Source organism: Atractosteus spatula, chromosome 18 (assembly GCF_055471065.1).
Source record: "Atractosteus spatula isolate fAtrSpa1 chromosome 18, fAtrSpa1.hap1, whole genome shotgun sequence".
In the NCBI taxonomy this organism is placed as follows: Eukaryota; Metazoa; Chordata; class Actinopteri; order Semionotiformes; family Lepisosteidae; genus Atractosteus; species Atractosteus spatula.
Window position 1 is genome coordinate 11,678,891 of NC_142723.1, and position 19,459 is coordinate 11,698,349.

The window sequence follows — 19,459 nt, forward strand, 5'->3', positions numbered from 1 at the left end:
AGTGACTGTTAAAAGAATGTTTTAGGCAAGTCTTATTAGAACATAAGAACAGTTGCAAACCACAGAAGGCCATTTGGACCGTGTGGTAGTTGGTACCGAAACTGATTGATCCCAGAATCTCATCCAGCCATTTTGTACAGGAAAGACATACAGAACCAAGCCTCTTGAATGCTGCTAGTTCTCCTCTGATCCATGGGGCACAGACCTCCAGCACAATCATATCCAGTTTGCTGAGCATCCTCCAGTGGAGACTGCTGAATTTCATTTCAGATCTCTTCAGCGTTAGTGAGAAAAACAACTCTTGTTTTTCCAGGCACATCCATAATGCAACTAAAAGAAAGAAAGAGATAAAGAAAGCATTGGTAAAACCTTAAAAGCTTCTGCTAGCTTATCCTACTGAGTTTAGAACTTTATCCAAAGGCACTTAGATAAATTAATTGCACCTTGTCCAACAATCATAGCTTCACAGAATGATGTAATCAAATTACAATGAGCCTTAGGTAGAGTGAAACTAGGGATAGATCAAAGCTTATTTAAAGGCAGTATGAAGGAAAATACAGAATGGTTAGATAAAACATTGTGATTAATGAAGAATAAGATAATAAGAAGATTAATCTATAAAAAAAACCACCATGGTGCTTTTCGTTAGCATTGCTGCCTTGTAGCACTGGGCCCCAAGGGTCAATTCGAGATGTGGAGTGCTATCTGTGTGGAGTTTGTATGTTTTCCCCATGTTTCTGTAGGGTTCCTCTGGGTGCTCAAGTTTCCTCTTATGGTCTAAAAACATACTGGTAGGTTAACTGGCTTCTGGGAAAATTGATCCTTGTTTGAATGTGTGCATGTTTGTGTCTGTGTGCCCTGTGATGGACTGGCGTCCTGTCCAGTGTATCCACTGTTGCGCCCGTTGCTTGCCAGAATAGGCTCTGGCTGCCCCAAGTCCCTAAGTTGGATGGAGTGTTACAAAATGGATGGATGGATAATCAAATAAGCAATTCATCACTATCAAGACTTCTGAATCAGCAGCACAAACTCAAACTCATTGAAAGATGTTTCCAGCACAGTGACGTGCTGTGAGTTTCAGGGAGGAAGGGACACCAGGGTCATGGCTGGGGTCTGTAAAGACAGGATTGTTGATTCCTGACACTGCAGGCAGACAGCCCCCCCACACAGGTGCTTGAGAAGAGAAGGAGGAGCAGCAGGAGAAGCAGGACAGTTATTATTAATTCATACTGCTGACACTTTCATCCAAAGCTAATTACATTTACACACATGTATATACCAAAGCATTTTACTGAAGCAATCTGATTCAAGTACCGTGCTGAAAATTACAACACTAGAGCCCCACTCAGGCCTTGAACCTGCAGTCTTCAATTTCCAGAGACCTCACCACTATCATGACTTCATGTGGAGAAGGCGAGAGGGCTAAGAGGGAGAAAAAAAGGAGTGGTGGAAGAGGGGTTAAAAACTAGTTTAGTTATCCACAAGAGATACAGGAAAGCCTTTTCAGGGGATACTGCTCTGGCTGTCTGCTGGGTCTTCTGTGATGTTCGCAGATGGATTGCACTACAGAGTCACCTAAGCAAAAGGCTTTGCAGCTTCTGAGCTCAGCCCTGTATGCAAGCCCAAAATAAATATGGCTTATCATGCATATGTAAGAAATTTGAATATGGCCTCTGAAAAAGGCAGTTCTAAAAATATACTGTACTCACTCTGACTGTAACTTTTGTTTTTGCTATTTATACATCCACAAGGCCTATATTGCATGGCTTCCTCCTGAAAAAATGTTTGCAATTTCTTCCCTCACACGGATCACGTATTGCTTCCTACTGTACATGGAAATAGGTACCGTAAACCACAGCCGGAAACAGCGAGCGGCTCACACACCTGTTTCTGGAAAGCTAGAGACAGGTGACGTGGCAAGGATAAAATTTGTTCAGCCCAGATTAACGGGAACATTTTTAAAGGCAGCTTTCTGCTGTCTGTTCTAAACTCCACCATATATGGTTGTTGGAGTATGTGAGGCCTCTGGCATTCCTCTCAACAGGAATTCTTCTCTGACACTCCAGCCTCACACTCCTTGCAGAACAAAACCCTCCTTTGCCAAAGCAGAGCCCCTGTGGGCCAGGTCCGTCAGGAGCTCTATTTTTAAAGATCAGATCGTGTTTATTCTGCATATTCTTGGGAGTTTCTCTACCTTGTGGGGTCCCTGTTTTAAAAAAAAGCAATATTTTGAAGGTATGGTTCTCCAGGAAACTCTGAAACATAACCAGAAAGCTGGAGAATAGGAACATCTGTTATTTGTGAAATTCTGTATATTTATTAATAAAAAAACAATAAAATCACACATCTTGATTCTTTTACTTTTTAATATACTATCTTTAATTTTGCTGAGAAGTCAGTTGAGCAGGGTTCATTGTTGCAGTGGAGCTATGTAAACCCACAAAATATACATTTTAAAGCCGTTATTTTACTTAAAAAAACGTCCCCTGATACTGCAAGACTAGTCAAAGTCATTGTAACGGGTTAGTTGTAGAGAAAGCAGCACCTTGGTTAACCTTGTACGTTAGCGCCACCTTGTGGTAGATTGGAGTTCCCTGTTGTATTTTCATTCATCCCTGACAACAATTTGAAGCTTATACACATGTAAAACAGCAGTAATGTTTAGGAGAGAGGTATTTTACAAAGCTATTGCTCTGGCACAATAAAACCACGTGTGACACAACAGGTTTAGCTTTGATTTCAAAGTAGAACGTTCCAGAATCTCGAGACTTTATGCAAAACAGTAAGTTATTTTGCATCACTTTCAGAATTACTCAACAACTTGAGAGTTTTGTGTAAAAAGGTCGCAAAGCAGGTCAAGAAAGGACTCTAGCAATCACTGCATGGTTTCTGGATTACGTTTTAGTGGTTCTGCTTGGAAATGTGTGTGAACAGTGAATTAGTGATGTGATGTGGTAAAAGTGGAAGATCAGTCTATCTGCATTGTGTTACATTTGTGTCAGTAAAAGGTTAAGTGAGTGGCCAATCATTCTAATCAAAACACATTGAATCCCAGCATGATTTAAAATTTCGTACACAGCCTATCCCTTATACAATAAAGTTACAGTTATACTCCTTGTAACTCAGGTGTGTATGACTCAGGCCCTGGAGGGTCTAGAGTCTTACGTAAATCCTATGTCATTTCAGGAAGAGCAAGCATCCAGGTGAAAAAGCAGGTGCAGGTATTCATTTGCAAATCATATTAAATTGCCTTGCAGAAAGAAAATATTTGAAAAATGACTGATTCACATAAAGTCACTTGGGGACCCTGACATATTTGGGATATAATATATGGGTGTATGGAAATTTTAGAGGATGACACTGCTGCCTTGCAGCTCCTGGGTTCCTGTCTTTCTGTGTGGGGTCTGCATGTTATTCCAGTGTGCCACAAGCGTTTTCTCTCAATACTCCAGTTTCCTCCTACAGTCCAAAGGCCAGGTGTCTTGATTAAGCAGCTTCTTTGAAATGTTCCCAGTATGTGTGAACGAATAAGAGCGTGCGCCTTGCGATGGACTGGCATCACATCCAGAGTGAATCCTGTGCCCATTGCCTGCTGGACTGGGCTCCGGGTCACCACCAGGCTGTATAGGACTAAGTGGTTGTTAATGAGAACAGGTGGAAGCCTTTGGGTGACTGATATATGCAGTAAAATTACATAAACTTTTACAGATTTTCCTATAAAGGATGAAGCTCTATACTTTTCATTTTGCTGTCTTTCATTAAAGGTCATTAGAGACAGGTAATGTGCATCACTAAGGTAAAGCTACGTGATAAAAATCAACATTTTTTTAACCAAATGCTTATTTACATTGATGACCTGGGTGAAGTTCCTTAAACTTGAGGGCACAACAGAGAGGCCCAAGACAGTTCATCCCTGACCAATGGCTCTGTGGCTTTCCAGCCAAATCCAAGCTTTTCTCTCTGGGGACTTTGACGTGTCCCATATTCAAAGCCTAGATTATTATTTTGTTGATTCTCTGTTCTTAAGACCGGGCTTCTGTGGAATATGTACTCAGCTTTCAGGTGAAGGCAACTGTCTGTTTCTAGCCATTGGGAAATATTAAATTAAATAAGGAAAAGGGTTACAAAATTGGGAAGTTCAGGAACTCCAGCGACTTAGCGGGCTGGATGACATCTAACGACTGCGACCGTTATAGTAACTGCCATGAGACACAGATGGCTCCTAGGTTTCAGTGCAATTTGTTTGGCTTGACCTTTAGTTATGATGCACATTATTAATTAACTTATTGATTTTTTTTCTTATCGAGAGAAGGGATGGCGTGCTCTCCCATCGCTGTTTGCGTGTGCGTATTTCTCTTTTTGCCAAATTTTACCGGCAAGCGAACGTGCAGCGTCATGCCCTCCTCAAATAAAAAACCGCCTGCACAGGCGTCGGGTAAAAAACACCACTGGACAAACTAGGAAGTTGAGAGTGACTATGCAGCATTCAACTCCTCTAACTCGCTCCCTGCTCCAAAAAAAAAATCGTCCGCTTGATTGACAGGCGAGAACTCAAATGGAAGAGCGATGTGCCCCCTAAGGGGGCGGGCACGGGGCAGCGTTCCACTCCAGTCGGGCTGCGGGAACATTGTTGTGGAGTGACGTCACTGCTAGAAGATGAAGGCGCAGTGGCAGCCATTACTGGAGGAGCAGTAATTATCAAATCCCAAATAAATACTGGCGGAAAACTTCCATGGCAAGAACCACTAGTCAAATTGTGAGTATGGCGATTTTCCCCCGGTGATCGAGACGAAGCCGCTATCCAAGCCGAGGGAGAAAAATGCGGTTGTTAGAGGAAATGTCCGATAGGCCCCTCTCCTTTTCCAGCGGTGCCCGAAAAGGACTTATAATAAACCAGTAGAAGGACTTGGCGAATTTAACTTGCGCACCGGGGGTTGCGGAAATCTAGAAATGTAAGTTTATTTGGAGATGACAGAGCAGACTCAGGTTGTACTGTGCGGGGGCATTCTGCACCTTTGAAAGCCTGGCGATAGTGTAGCAAGCGTGGTCTAGTGATAAGTTGAGGAAATGGGTTTGTGTTCAAGCTACCTGTCTCTCTACACCCCTGTCCTGCATACTGTTGAGCAGCACGGTGTTTGGGCAGGGTGGGTGGGTGTCTCCAGTCCCACTTAGACTTGAAGAGAAGTGCTTGCCGAAACATCCACGTCCGGCTTATCTGTGCTGAGTGGGCAGAGGTTGAGGACTAACGGGGTTAAAATAACCGAAGCACGCCGGTGGGGTGAAAAGACAAAAAAAAACAGAAGTTACTGAAATCGGCCTCAAGGCTAATAGTTATTGAGCGAGCCGTGGAAGAAAGAGGTTAGAGCAATTTCATAACCCCTTTAAGGTCCTGTGTTTTAATCCCTATTAAGAGGACTGTTATGTAACACACACCGTAAAGGCATCAGAGAGGTAAGAGTTAGAATCTGAAAGTAGTTTTTTTTTATGGTTTAGGGCTGTGCCCCAAGTTTGCATAAAAGAAGGCGGAGGCACTGGTGAGTGGGTTTGTTTGTGTGTCATGTTCTAGGTTTATTTTCTTTGTAAGAACAGGCCGAAGGGAAAAAAAAAACAACTCGTCCTCCTTAGTTTTGTGGAACCCCTACAAGCTGGGAAGGTCTCTGGGTTCAGTGCGCAAACGAGGTGAAGTGTGTGGGTGCCCGGGGCCGCTTGTCATCAGTTAAGACTTCGCTGGGACGCCAGGCGAGTGCCTGAGTCACTCTGAAGTGTCCAGTCTGGGGCTCGGTGAAGCAGGTGGCTCTCTATCTTTGGGTTTTTCATTTGCTTTTAGAATTGGTTTACATTTCGTTCAATGCACGGATAAGATATGGGTCCCGTTTCGGAATTTCTCCAGTTGCATTCCGGCTTTCGTTTCCTTTTTGCAGAAGGTGGATTGCTGTCCTGTGAAAAAATAACGTGTCAGTCGCTTGTGACTTAGTTCTGGAAGAAAAAAAGTTATAAAACTTCTAACTGTTCTAAAAAAACATATGAAAATGCGTTCCGAGTTTGCCTGCTGTTATTTGTTGTTATTTAAGTGTATCTATAGGACTACTGGCATTCTAAAATAAAATAATAAACAATGAAAGACTCTGTGAAAGAGACCATGGAGCGTTGCATTTCATTAGTAATCATTTCAGGGAAAACAGTTTTAATACATGGAAGGGTATAAGCACACAGGTTCTGTAACTTCCTTGTTTGAATGCAGTAAACAACACCAGCATCAGAAATGTTGCACTTCAAGAAGACGCAAACGCACAACTCCAAAGGCAAAGTGAGTTATACAATGCTGAGGACTTCTCTTATTAAAACATAAAGCCTAATTTTGGATGGCTCTCTCAGGTCTTCCTTTACTTCAGGGAGTTACCATTTGTACAGTGACGGGTATTATTTGAGTATTGTTAGTTTGCAGAAGTGAAATATCTGTTAGGAGAAATCGATTTTTCATTTTGTCTAAATCTGATTGAAGAATTAAGTCTTGGTAAGTGAATTTTGGTCATATTGCACTCTTGACCCCTGGGATGAGGATTAGGGAAATCCAGGCTGCAAAGAAGCAGACTTCTCTGCTACAGTAACCTCCAAATGCCTTGTAACCTGAAAAAGAAAAGCAACTCGCAGTCCATGTAACAATTTTCCAAACCTTTGCACATCCAGTTTTGCCAGCGTAAAAGCAAGTAGGTAATGTAATCGATATTTCAGAGCGTGCTCGGGTTCTAAAATGGGCAGGTTAAGCGTGAGAGCTGATGGAGGTCCAAATGGGATCGAGATGAGGGAAGGTATCGCAGTCGAGTGCTGGGGTTCATAGTTGGTGTGGCTTGGGTGTTTAACTGTCTAATGGCTAGGTGTTGCAATATTTCACCTGTGGAGGGCTGGTGTGAAGTCAGCTGTGGAGAGCTCGCTAGCTGCGTTAGGGAGAGCTGCGTCTACAGTGTGCAGCCTCGAGCATGTTCCAGCTAACAGACGTGATCGCATTTGTGTTCAGAGTTCTTTGTGAAGTGGTTTTGTCTGACTTAAAAAAAGAATCTTACCAAATGTGTTTTTTCATTTGGTTTCAGCTATGGCAGGAGGTCTGTACATATTTGCTCCTGTATTGCAGAAGATTTTAAATGGCATGGGAACAGTCTTTGGTTATCCATGAACATAGTCGCCAATTCTGATCCTCTACATTATGGCCTTAAGAGGGCATAAGCAATACAGTGAGGAAAAGTTGTTTCTTAAAGCTAATGTCATCACTTTTATTATAATGAAACACATTCGAATCAGTGGTAGGACAAAAAGGAAGAAAATACTGCACAAGAACCTTATTTCTTTTAAGGAATGTTTACTGTTAATTAAGATAATGAATTTGTTCCTTGGTTATTTTTACCAAAGTGTCACTGGAATAAGCAAAGGTCTGTTTTGGTATCAACAAGTTTCCTTGTTTAGGCTTGGTTTATGTTAAAGGAAATGAGAATGAAACAGGCTTTAACTTTTAGACTTTAGAATGGACACGCCTGCAGGGAGCATTTCATCACATTTGAAACAAGCAGCATGTCTGGGTTGTTTTTCAGATCGGAGATTTATTTCTTTGTATATGCATTAAAACCTATAACTGATGAAATGGCACAGGATAGTAATCAATCACTGAAAGAGTGCTTAGAAACCGATTGCTCTGAATGCAACTTTACATAGTAAATGTTAAATTATATAGCGCAAAGACCTATTTAAATGTCATTAGAAGGCCATCGTTGTTTTTATGATAAAGGAAGAGTCATTAGTATATCATTAGTATTTTTCTTATAGTAAATAGAAGGAGCACTGCAGTAAAACTGTCTTGTAATAGAAAAGAAACTCTTGTAAGGGGTTTGGGTGTCTTGCTTTCATTGTATCATAGTGCAAGATCTGTTAACTACTGTTATTGCTAAGGTATTTTTAAGGGAATTAAAGAAGTAAAAAAGGCGATCAACATATTCAGATTTCAGTTTTCCTTTCAAAGTTCCAGTCAGTTGTCTGACATTTCTGAGACTGAGTGCTCTAGTAGAGAATGTGTACCACACTGTACTACAGTTGCAAATTTTGAATCCGTGCCACTGACCCTTTTGACATCTGAAAAGAGAATTCTGCAAAACAATATAACATGTGCTTGCTGCAGCCAAGTTAGCATCAGGTGATCAGAGCAGTGTGCAAAGACTTTCAAAGGATGTATTTTGTAGTACATGTGCAAAATAACCTTGGGCGTCTTGTTACTCCACAGAACACCACAACAAGGAGCTACAGACTACAAATGGGGAAACAGTGTCAATACACTTTTTTTAAGAGCCATATCCAATATTTGACTTTCCATTTTGCGTACTTTTTTTTTGTGTTGGAGGATTGATCTTATGTCGGGCCTTGGCTGTGCTGATTTGTTGTTCCCATGTGAGTTGTCCCATGGGCTTGCCAATATAAACAAGGCACAAGAGCAGTGAGGCTTAAGGAGAATCCAGAACCCTCAGTGAAAAGGACTTCACAAGTAGAAAAGTTAGGTCAATGTTTGTCACTACTCAGTTTCTGCTTATGATTTCTTTTAGAAAATTTAGACTAATCTAGTGAGTTTATGCTTTAACTAGAATTTTGGGGATAAAACGAGACATTTAGAGTTTAAATCGGCATGATGACTAATTGTTGAAAATGCCAAGCCCTTTACTCGGTTACATCAAGCTGATATCATCCTCCCTTGAATGGGAGCATAGCCCAGCCCAGAGGTGGATGTGTTGTAAAGAGCAAGGCTATAGCTGGTGTTCTGCTTAAGGGTTACATATTCTTCTATCCACCTGGCCCTTTTGAAAATACCACTTCAGGAATTGGGGTAGCGTAACGTGTAGAACGAAAGTGGATGATACACACATGTGTTCATTTTATTTTGTGGCGTTTTATTTTTTTTAATGGGCAAAAATTGCTGACTCAAAGCATGTGCTGTTTAAAAGAGAAGCACATGCCGGGAGTGGCACTGGAGGATCTGGACTGTCTGACCAACCTTGCAGGGGCCTCTGACTCATCCAGCAGCAGTCGTGATTCACTGCAGAAGAGCACTGTGATCCAGAAAGCACCAGCCCAAGCAGATGCACCCCCCCCCCCACCCCAGAGCTCGCTATCATCTCGGTGTGCTGGAGTGCTAGGCCTGAGTCTGAAGAGTGTTTCTCGGAGACATCCAGCACCTCAGTTCAGACCTAGTAAAGATGCTGGGGCTGTGCTAGGGAGTGCAGAGCTGAGTCAGCCACATTCTGAAGAGATATAGTCTATGTTGCTCTATCTGGGAGATTTTAGAAAATGTTTACACATGTTTGTTCATTAACACTCAGAAGTGTTCATCTGGTTTTCTGTGGAAAGGTTTAAGTCAGGAGTGTTCTGAGCAGGAAACCCTTCCCTGCTGCCGTCAGGTCTGGCTCAGTGAGCAGATGAGATTGAGTGGCCTCCTTATTTTGAGTAGCTGCGTGCCAGGTTGATGGAGTTCAGTAAATATAATTATTTTAGTGAATTGCTAGCAGCATTTTGCTGCAATCAAAAACTCCAAGTGTATTACTGTTTATTCTTATGACCATTTCACAGCTTTGATTAATCAACGCTGCCAGGTCATTGGGAAAAGTATATTTCAGTCTTAATGCTAGGCAGTGCCGCAGCTTCAGACTGTCTGACTCAAGTGAAAGTAGACTCTTAATGCAGCAAAATGCTTGCAGCCCCCAGTCTGTCAGCTGCTTGAGAAGTCAGAGGCCTAAGCTGACCTGCGAGAGTTCACAGAGTGCTTTGCTTCTTGGTTCTAACAGCTTTGCTTTGATAGCAGTTGCGCGGCTGCTTGATACCAGCTGGCTCAGGACCAGATCATTTTTTTGTTTCCGTTTCAGCTCAAGTTGCTGCAGTTGTACAGAGGCTAAATTTGGGTCAGGGGAAGGCCATGGCTGTAAGTTGCAGGCCTGCTGGGAAGGCATGACGGTTGTCGCTGAAGACACTGTCACTCCTGGCTTCACGTGGTGAAGATGACAAAAACAGAAGGCTGCCTACACAAATGCTAAAATGACTGCACTCGGTGTGCTAGCAGGAATTTTATTCTCCCAGAAAAAAATAAACAGTACAGGATCTGTGTTTCTGTTTTCTGTAAGCTGCTTCATCTTCGGCTGTGGTGGCTTCTGGGCAGGGACAGGGGGCTCGGCAAGGCTCTGTGCTGCGCGGGGACGGGGGGCTTGGCGAGGCTCTGTGCTGCGCGGGGGACGGGGGGCTCGGCGAGGCTCTGTGCTGCGCGGGGGACGGGGGGCTCGGCGAGGCTCTGTGCTGCGTGGGGGACGGGGGGGCTCGGGACTAAGTGTTACTCCAGTGGGTGAGCTCAGTATCTTTGTGGACCACTCCCATAAGAGAAAGACAGCCATTGCCAGGCCTGTTGAGACAAGCCATCTTCTTGTGATGAGGTGTTCACCTTGCATGCCCATCTGTTGATCTCTGGCACTGCCAGGTTTGTTAGACATCACTCTACAAAGACATTTAATCTGGAAGTGATGTTGTGTTTTTTCAGATTGCCCTCCTTTTTGATCATCTTTTATTAACTGCTAGAGCTCTGGAGTCGTGCATTACAGCAAGGCAAACAGTGAGGGCTGCTGCTTTCTCATTGAGGCATGTCAGAACAGGAAACCACAATGACCTAATCCATTCATAAAATACTTTCGTTTAATACAGACTGAGCTGCACTGCTGTTTTGTTTAGTAGCTGGGATGACCTTGTGTATGAACTTCCGAGGGCTTTAGCCCTGTAGTACTCCTGTTTATACAGTCAAGGTGATTGTTTTATTGCCAGCAGTAGTGACACTCCTCAGTAACAGATGGTACTACTCTCAACAGGCAACCAAGATTATATTTGTTTTTTCCTCTTCTCACAAATCTATAAGGAGAGCACTAAAAGGCCAGCTCTTTTATTTTATAATGATCATTGTTTCTGTGCCCCAGTGTCTTTCTGAATATTTTTAAATTCAATGTCATCGATTTCATGGCAAACAAACATTGTTTCAGTTTTTTTTTGTCTTTCCTGAAATCGCTACATGTAAGTTGCATTGAAAGCAAGTTATGGTTTTCCTCTTTTAACTACAGTTGAGCAGTACAGTGTGGGCAGTGGTTGTGTACCAGATTCTGTATTTAAATTCTTTAGTATCTTAAGCAACTCTTTACTTCCTCATAGTACAATCTGTAATTTCCTTTTTTCATGCTCCAAACTGGCAGCACTCGAATTCTTTAAGAACCTTTCTTTTTCAAGAGGGGCACTGGCAAATGTTACTAAAATACAAATAGACAAGTGATACTGGCAATGTTAATAATAAAAGTAGTGCTGGAAGACACAGAAGCCACCATAATGTTTCTGTTAATGAGAATATCACCAGATATACTCGAGCTGTCATAACAACAACCAGACCAAGTCAGGTTCCTCATAAAGCTTATCTGAGAAGACTCAGAAAACAGGAATTGAAATAGCTGAAAAGTTGTTCATCTGAGCCCATTGTTATTGACTAAATATATTCAGTTTATCAAGATGCATCAATCTGTGGAAAGCATTAGGTTTGCAGAGTGACAGAATTAAAGCAACATTGCACACTGAATTAGTTGTTTGTATCTGAAATAGCTTATTATTTTTGTGAAGAATTGATTACTTGTAAATATGAATGTTTATTGGTGTTCATGACTCTCACCTGAAATCTTGGCCCTGTATCAATAATGGTTTACTAGTCCCCCTTTTCTCCGTGCGCGTTGCATGATTTCTCAGATCATGTCAACCGAGTTCGAAAATTCTTTTTACAACTTTTAGTCCCTTCAGTTTTCACGATATGGGCAACAGAATTACATCCAGAGGCATAGTTCTGTAACATGTTGTTAATTCCTTATTCACGTTCTTGACCCCCCTCCCCATGCCACTGAAGCCTGAGATGTGATATAACCTTTAAGATTACAGATGAAGAGGATGTCATTTGGCCCATCTTCCTCATTTGGTAACTAGGAGCTAATCAATCCAAGGATCTTATCCGGCTGTTTCTTGACAGATAACAGGAATCTTCTTTAACAGTTTGGCATTTTTGATCATAAGTTTCAAATACAGGAAAAATACATCTGGAAATTAAAACCTGGTATTTTTCTGCATCCTGCTAAGGCAGATGTGTTCCGAAAGTCCTCTTGTCTCTTGTCTTTTCCAGGATGGCGCTAGATGAGTCAGTCTTCATGCAGGTATCATGATAGCCCACTGTCTCTCTATTCCCTCCACGCTGTATGTGGGCTGTTTCTGGTAAAAAAGTTTTTTTGTTTTAAACCTGATGGGGATTTCAGAGATTTTACATATTTTTTTACATATGCATACAGTAGCTTGGTTAATGCCATGCATAATGTTAGGCAAAAGCAAATTGTATTTAAAGAGTGTGATGTGTGCCACTGTATTATATTATATTGACTTGTTTTTCAGATCTCAGAAGAGCCTCTCTTGGAAGGCTCATAGACTCTTGTTGTGTAGCCTACTGTGTTACTAATGGAAAATAATTAGCTCAAAATAGCACCTGTGGTAATTTTCCACGGCTCCTGTTTTGATCACTGGGCTGCTGCATGCATGCTGGTCATCAGATCCTATGGGGCGTTCTAGCCTTAATCCGCTACTGCCCAGATGCGTATACGGTATATATATTTGGATTTGAACAGAGCACAGCTGGGGAGTGCTAGTGGAATACTGCTTTTAAAATTGTTTAACATGTGGGGATAAATGTAAAATCACATTTAAGTCTGGCTGTGCAACGCATACAACGAAGATGACTTTTCTCTGTACTTTCTGACACTAACACCGACAGTATGCTGTCAGGCTAATGCTCTCCATTGGTGTCTCCAAGCTGTTTTATCCTCTTGGTGCAGATATGTTGGAAATAAGATCTAGTATTTGCTGCTTTTAATTGGTATGCATATAAAAACTGTAAACAGAAATAACACCACCCCTAAAATAAAACTATAGCTTTCTCAGATATGCTTAGAGTAGAACCACCCCTTAAGTTAAATCTGTAACAAACTGTTACATATCCCCCCCACACCCCCCCCCCCCCACATTTAGCAGAGATAAGTCATGTTCCTAAACATTGTGTGCCTAATCTTTCAGTCACCCTCTGTAGTTTTTAAGACACGTGAAGTGCTACACAACAGCACACACACAATACACGTAACAAATGTAAAAAGATAAAAAGATGCACTCTAAAGATAAGTCTTTAAGCGACTTTTACAGATTTCGATAATAGTCAGTGATGAGTTTTTTGGGTGGTGAGCTCTACAGATAATTGCACTACAGATGAGAAGTAATGTCCATCGTTGTTCACCTGGCTGATCTATGGCAGAGAAAGAAAGCCTGAGTCAGCAAATCTCAGATTAAGAGCAGATTTATGATCAACCAGTAACAAGTCCTTAAGATAACCATGGTACTAAAGCATTCTGTGTCTTAGGTGGGAGCAGAAGAATCTTAAAGTCAGCTCTGAAATTTGCCAATATCCAGTGCAATCTACTGAGGATAGGGGTTATGTTGTTATGCAGAATACTTTTCATGAGCAATTAATTTGAAGCCTTCTGGACACTCCTTTCACATTGCATTGTGTTTGGTGATAAGAGTTTAGAAATTAAGAAACATTAATAAAAAAGTGAGTTATTTTTCTGTGCTTTAGTACAAAATAACATTGACCTGCAATGACAGCAAGCTAGGGTTGCAAGATTCAAAGTTATACCAACCAGGTATACCAGAATAAAGCACATCTGCTGTTACTTACCTGCCTGTTTGTGATTGTAATTTCATGTTGCATTAAGCTGTTTTATCTGATCCTTAGTTTCTCAGAATTTGGAATTGTAAATTGCCCCTCCTACACCTGGAATCACCACGTGCTAAAACTCATCTTTACCACTGTGATGCTTTATCCAGCATGGGACATGCCCTCAGATAGGTGTGCTGGGTGGAGCCATCTGCTATATTTGGCAATAGGGGTCCCACAAGTATCAATTGGAGGTTTGACACGCCTCTCTGATGACTTACTTGCTCAGTCTGAAAGTTACATGGGTCAGTGATGGGTAGCAAAGCCCAGCTGCTAATACCCCAACTGCCTGAGCCAAGCCAACTCTCCCTATCAGTTTTGTACTGAACCTGCAGTGCCTGCAATACAGGATTCAGCCTTCCAAACAACCACCTTTACTGAAGGTCCTACAGCATAAATTATTCACAGGAAGAAACATTGAGTGTTAAATTTGGAAGGAAGAATTGTTCATGGCAGATGAATCGAGTGGGACTGATGTGCCGGGGTTAACTACTTATTATTTTTGCAATGCATTTACTTTTAAAATCAAACTTTAGAGAGTTTGGTTCTAATGGTTAACATATCACCAAAAACATGAATTTGATTTTACTTTGCACTTCAGAGCAATGTGCTTTCATATTTATTCTGGTTGTCATTTTGGTATTTGGGGTATTTAGCTAAAGTCCAATTGAAGAGCTGAGAGTCACAAAATATCATACCACTCCGATTAGTGTAATATAAATAGAAAATGCAAGCTGCTTTTTTAAAAAATAATTCTGGGCTGTAATATAAAAGTGTATACTTGGAGGAAAATTCGTACTGGTGCCACCTATGAAAATAAGCTTTTGTGACTACCACCCTGTGGTCAAACTGGGTGATTGTCTGTGTCCAGAAACAGTTGTCAAAGAACTTGGATAGGCGTCCGTTTCTGACAGTCTCATACTTTACCCACACCCTGTGGCACGTGAGGGTTTTTTTATACCTACGTGGGACACAAATACATTTTATACATTTGGGACGTTCGGCTATTAATAAAAAAATTAGAGCTAAAAACAGTTTTACTTTTAATTTGCAGAAGTTACATGTTTGTTTTGGCTGTCCAATACCACTTACATTACTATAATTCTTTGAATGAATTGAGGTAAAAATTGGAGGAATTTCTTTATTTTTTCTTGTGCTCAGGTTAGCCCAAATGAGAAGTGTTCTCCACCAGTATATGGAAAAATGAAATTGATGATTGATTGATTAGCAAAATGGTATTTTCCTGATTCAGAGGTGGAACCTGTAGCGTGATCAGAAGGTTAAAAACGAATGCATGGCTGGGAAATAAGACATGACTCATTGCAATAGTATCCAGCCTGAGGGAGAGACGGAGGCCGTCCTTAACTATTTTCTGATGATTTCAGTTCATGGTATAGCGAAATATCCCTCTACCATATGCAGAGACTTGCAGTGCAGATTTTTTTTATATCGTCAAAGATAAAAAGTATTTTTCTCTCTTTCCAGATCACACCTGGCCGTTAAATATGGGCATTCATTTGAATAGAACCAAACTATAAACTTTATATTCTTTAATTACAATTAACAGCATTTAATTAGACTGTATTATTTGACTTCCTAATTGATCTTGGGTTTTAGAAAAAGTTCTGTTAAAGATGCACTTTTACTGTCTTGTAAACAAATTAGATTCTGTGAGGCCTGCTGTATGTCTTACTTTCAGATGGTATCTGAAACACTATTCCCATAACCAGAAAGTCTGATTACTTCCTGCATAGTTTCAGTGACGAAAAGAATGACTGCTTTTTTTTTTTGCATTAGTTAATCTACTGTGTCGGTCTTATTATATCAGAAAGCAATAAAATGTTTCAGCCTTCAAAAAAAATTACATACAAGAAAATGTTCCTCTTTTTCAAGTATATTGTTCTATAAAACCTCTATATAAGAAAAATAATGGACTTTGGGAAAAAACATGCATTATATGTAGGAATTCTTTTGTTGAAACATTTTATTTTACAAACCTGTTTTGACATGGATGGCTTTGTCTGCACAGAGGCAGGCAGACCCAGACAGTTTCTGTGGTTTTAGATATATTACTACACTGGTATTGGGGCCACAGTTGCAGCAACAGCAGCAGGTGTTTGGAAAGTACCAGTATTTCATGCTCTCGGATCTGAATGGTAAAGATTTTATTGTAACTTGTCCAACTGTTTTTTTATGTATGTTTCTAATTTAATGAAAGAATTGTTCAATTCCAGAGATACTATAGCACGGGATGATCTATGTTGTTTTTTCGTATGAGAACTGTTTAATTTGCCGTTACTTGGATATGGGAAATGCTGACATTTTATTAGTTATAGTTTATTTTTAGTGGAAATTAGATGTGTAGCTGTGAGTGCTGTTTAATAGCAAGGTGGAATACTTTAAAAGGCATCTTATTTAAATATAATGACACTGAATTTCAGAAAGAAACTGATCTCATTTGTAATCTGTCCAGCAAATGGCAAATTCAGGCTGCACTAGCTGCTTCCAGATTAACACTCTGGGTTTATTTTGGGTGTTAAGGATGCACTTTGTTTTTAAGAACCATGTGATTTATAAAATGTGTGAGCTTGAATTAATTGGGGAATAAACTGAGGCAGGTCCACAGGTGTTTATTCGGACTCAGATCAGGATAAAAGGCTGGCTGTGGCAAGACCTCACATTGTTTTCTTGAAGTCGTGTCCTTGTAATCTTGTTCCTCATGCTTCACTGTGCTGATGGGGAAATCAGCATGGGTTTGCAGGAATGGTAAGGCTGTTGACTCAAGGACTTCATAAACAGTGTCACTGAGCTACAAGGTTGCCATCGGTCTGCACTAAAGGTGTTGTTCTCGGAGAGTCCTCCTTACAGTATCACACTACCCCCAACCCTATTGTTTGCTTTGAGCAGTGCGAAAGCAGAACACTTACCATGGTGTCTCTGCACACATCTGCTAGTGTCAATTCCTGCCCTTCACCAGTGAGTAGAACACTCCACTGCTCTCCCGCTCCCATCTCCGATGTCCTCTGGCCCACAGGACACAACAGTTTCATCTCTCCGTTGTGCGATTCTCCTGATTCTGCTGAGAGACTGTTTTCTTAATGGGTGTGTTATTTCTTCCTGGAATATTTCATACTGTAGTCACTGCAGTCTGAAAATGACTACACAGATGGATGAGATGGATTCCCAGTTACTCTGGATTACTGTACTAATTGTTGAAGTGGAATGCCTCATTTTCCAAGAAACGCCTCTCGCAGAGCAGTAGCAACCTGACAAACTTCATTACACAAACAGGCATACCTGTAACGTCCATTGCCCTAAAATCACATCTTTTTAAGTGGTTATTTATACACATAATTCATTTTGCGCTTTTTACTCCATTGATATGTCCAATGCTGAGCACCAGGCATTTTTATGAAATGACACATGAGCTTAGCATTTTTATTTTATTCCTGGAAACTGTACTACTCAAATAGTAACATCCTATTTGCTCAGTACTGCAAATGTAAATAATATTTGCCCAATGAGCCATTGACTTAAAACCTAGACTGCACTTTCGTTGTACACCAATTATATATTAAAAATGCTAAAGTTTTAAATTGTATTTGTTTTTTTATAAGTGGTGATTAATTCCATTGTTCAAGATCGGCACTATTCCTGTTAATTTTGCAATTAAGCCTTTGATGCTGATGTTACGTTTAATGGTGTGGGGACTTTGCCTGTTTCTTATCACCTAATTACATTCTCATAACATTGGATCTTTTCTTGTATATACTTCAGTATATTTAAACTGCTTCCCTTGTAGAAAGTGTCCCTGAATTGAGAATAATTGCAGTATAGAATGATACTGCCAAAATTAAATGTGCTAATACAATAGCTAAAATCAATGTCCATTTCTATGTGTAAATATGGGAAATTCCAGGACCTGACTTTCACAAGATAAGATGCAAATTTTGTTTTCTAACCAATATCTAGAAGGGGTGTTACCCAAGTAACCTTTGCATTTGTGTTTATCAGTGCCATTTTCCATGCATATTGTAGATTTAACATTTTCTGTTCCCTTTTTTTATTTATAAAAACAAAATAAGGTTTGAAATTAGTAAGAACAGTGCTCTTAACCATGCGTTAAGGGTAAACAAAAGTTATCTCCTAATGAAACCAAACACAATTATGAATTATAGTTTCACATATGCTCTCTGCCCTTTCTTGGTGGAGCGACTGTTCTGTGCACTTGTTTAACTGGCTTTGTTCCTTGTTCTGTGCCGTGTCTTGCAGTATGATGCTGTTCCCATGCAATCCAGCTGTGTTATTTGTACCTGCAAATCCCCATCAATGGTAAGGAATCACCCAGAGTCCAGCTCGCCGCTTGCTGTCCCAGGAGCGAGCAGCAGCCACTGCCCTGCCATGGAGACCAGGGCCTCCCCCAGTCCCTCCGACAAGAACCCCGAGCAGCGGAAACACTCGATCCAGACTCCGCAGCCGCGCAAGAAACGGCCCGAGGATTTTAAATTCGGAAAAATTTTAGGAGAGGGTTCTTTCTCAACAGTAAGTCATGACTTAGTATTTGCTTTGAGTCGCTTTGTCGACCCCTGTTCTGAAGGATACGCTGACACGTTTTGCACGAATTTTGTGAGTTGATAATTCTCTATGTTTTCTTGCAACCAACCGTCTTAAACTTTGCCCAGAATAAACTGTTATACAAGAAGAAACAGGAAAACCGAGACGCTTTTGTGTTCGAGCTCAGTGTTATCAGACTGTGGTTTTCTGGCATCTAAAGTCTCGACGAGCATGGCAGTAGTGACCGTGCACGCTGTTGGGTGCTTTGTGTTTTTGAATCTCTCTAGTTCCCTTTGTGACTTCAGAATTTTGTGGTAAAATATCATCACTTAAAAACTCCTTTAATCTTTATTTCAGTCTCTGTTTATTGTTGTCTTTATAATCAATTGTAATGCAGAACAAACAAGGTTGTTTAATCTTGTTTTCGTTTTATAGTGATTTGTTGTCTTTTTTTTAATACACAGGTTGTACTGGCCAAAGAACAGGCAACGGGGAAAGAATATGCCAGTATGTACTGTTCTTTCTCAATATACGTGACAGTGGATTTCTCAGTTAATATATAGCACATATTACAGGGACTGGTTTAAAACGATTTACCATGAATGTGTCCATGTTTCACGTTGCTTCAGAGTTTTTGTCAATGGATGTCTAAGCTTGCTTATTATATAGGCTTAACGGAGATTGCACAACTGGTTAAGAAGGAATCCTTTAATTACTTTCAGCTAGAATCTGACTTTCCTGATGCCCCCACTGTCTTAAACATGACGAGTCCGTTGAGTTCTACTTTATGAAATAGCAGTCTTTATGTACCTTTGTGTGCCGACTTTATACCCGTGTCAAATGCTGGACAGCACGCTGACATCTCAGTGTGATAATAACAGTACTGAGAATTTCCATCGGCATTGCGTATTATTTATAATGGAAAGATGTGTAGGCTTAGAATGAAGAACAGAGGACTTTCCTATCGGTTCAGAAGAAACGCATCTGCTGAACATGTTTTACAGTTCAGCTGTAGACAAAGATACTGGCACCCTGTATTAATGCCGCTTATACGTTTAT

The 19,459-nt window shown here is 40.7% G+C and overlaps 1 protein-coding gene across 1 annotated transcript in view; it reads left to right on the forward strand.

Moving 5' to 3' along the window:
* The first annotated feature begins 4,623 nt into the window (after positions 1-4,623).
* LOC148818567 (3-phosphoinositide-dependent protein kinase 1-like) overlaps positions 4,624-19,459 on the forward strand; it is a 28,307-nt gene continuing 13,471 nt past the window's right edge. Inside the window, exons 1-3 of the mRNA XM_088937036.1 lie at positions 4,624-4,756; positions 18,119-18,388; positions 18,865-18,907. Of these exons, the coding sequence (XP_088793162.1) occupies positions 4,733-4,756; positions 18,119-18,388; positions 18,865-18,907 (337 nt within the window). The 5' untranslated portion in view covers positions 4,624-4,732. The remainder of the gene's footprint in view (positions 4,757-18,118; positions 18,389-18,864; positions 18,908-19,459) is intronic.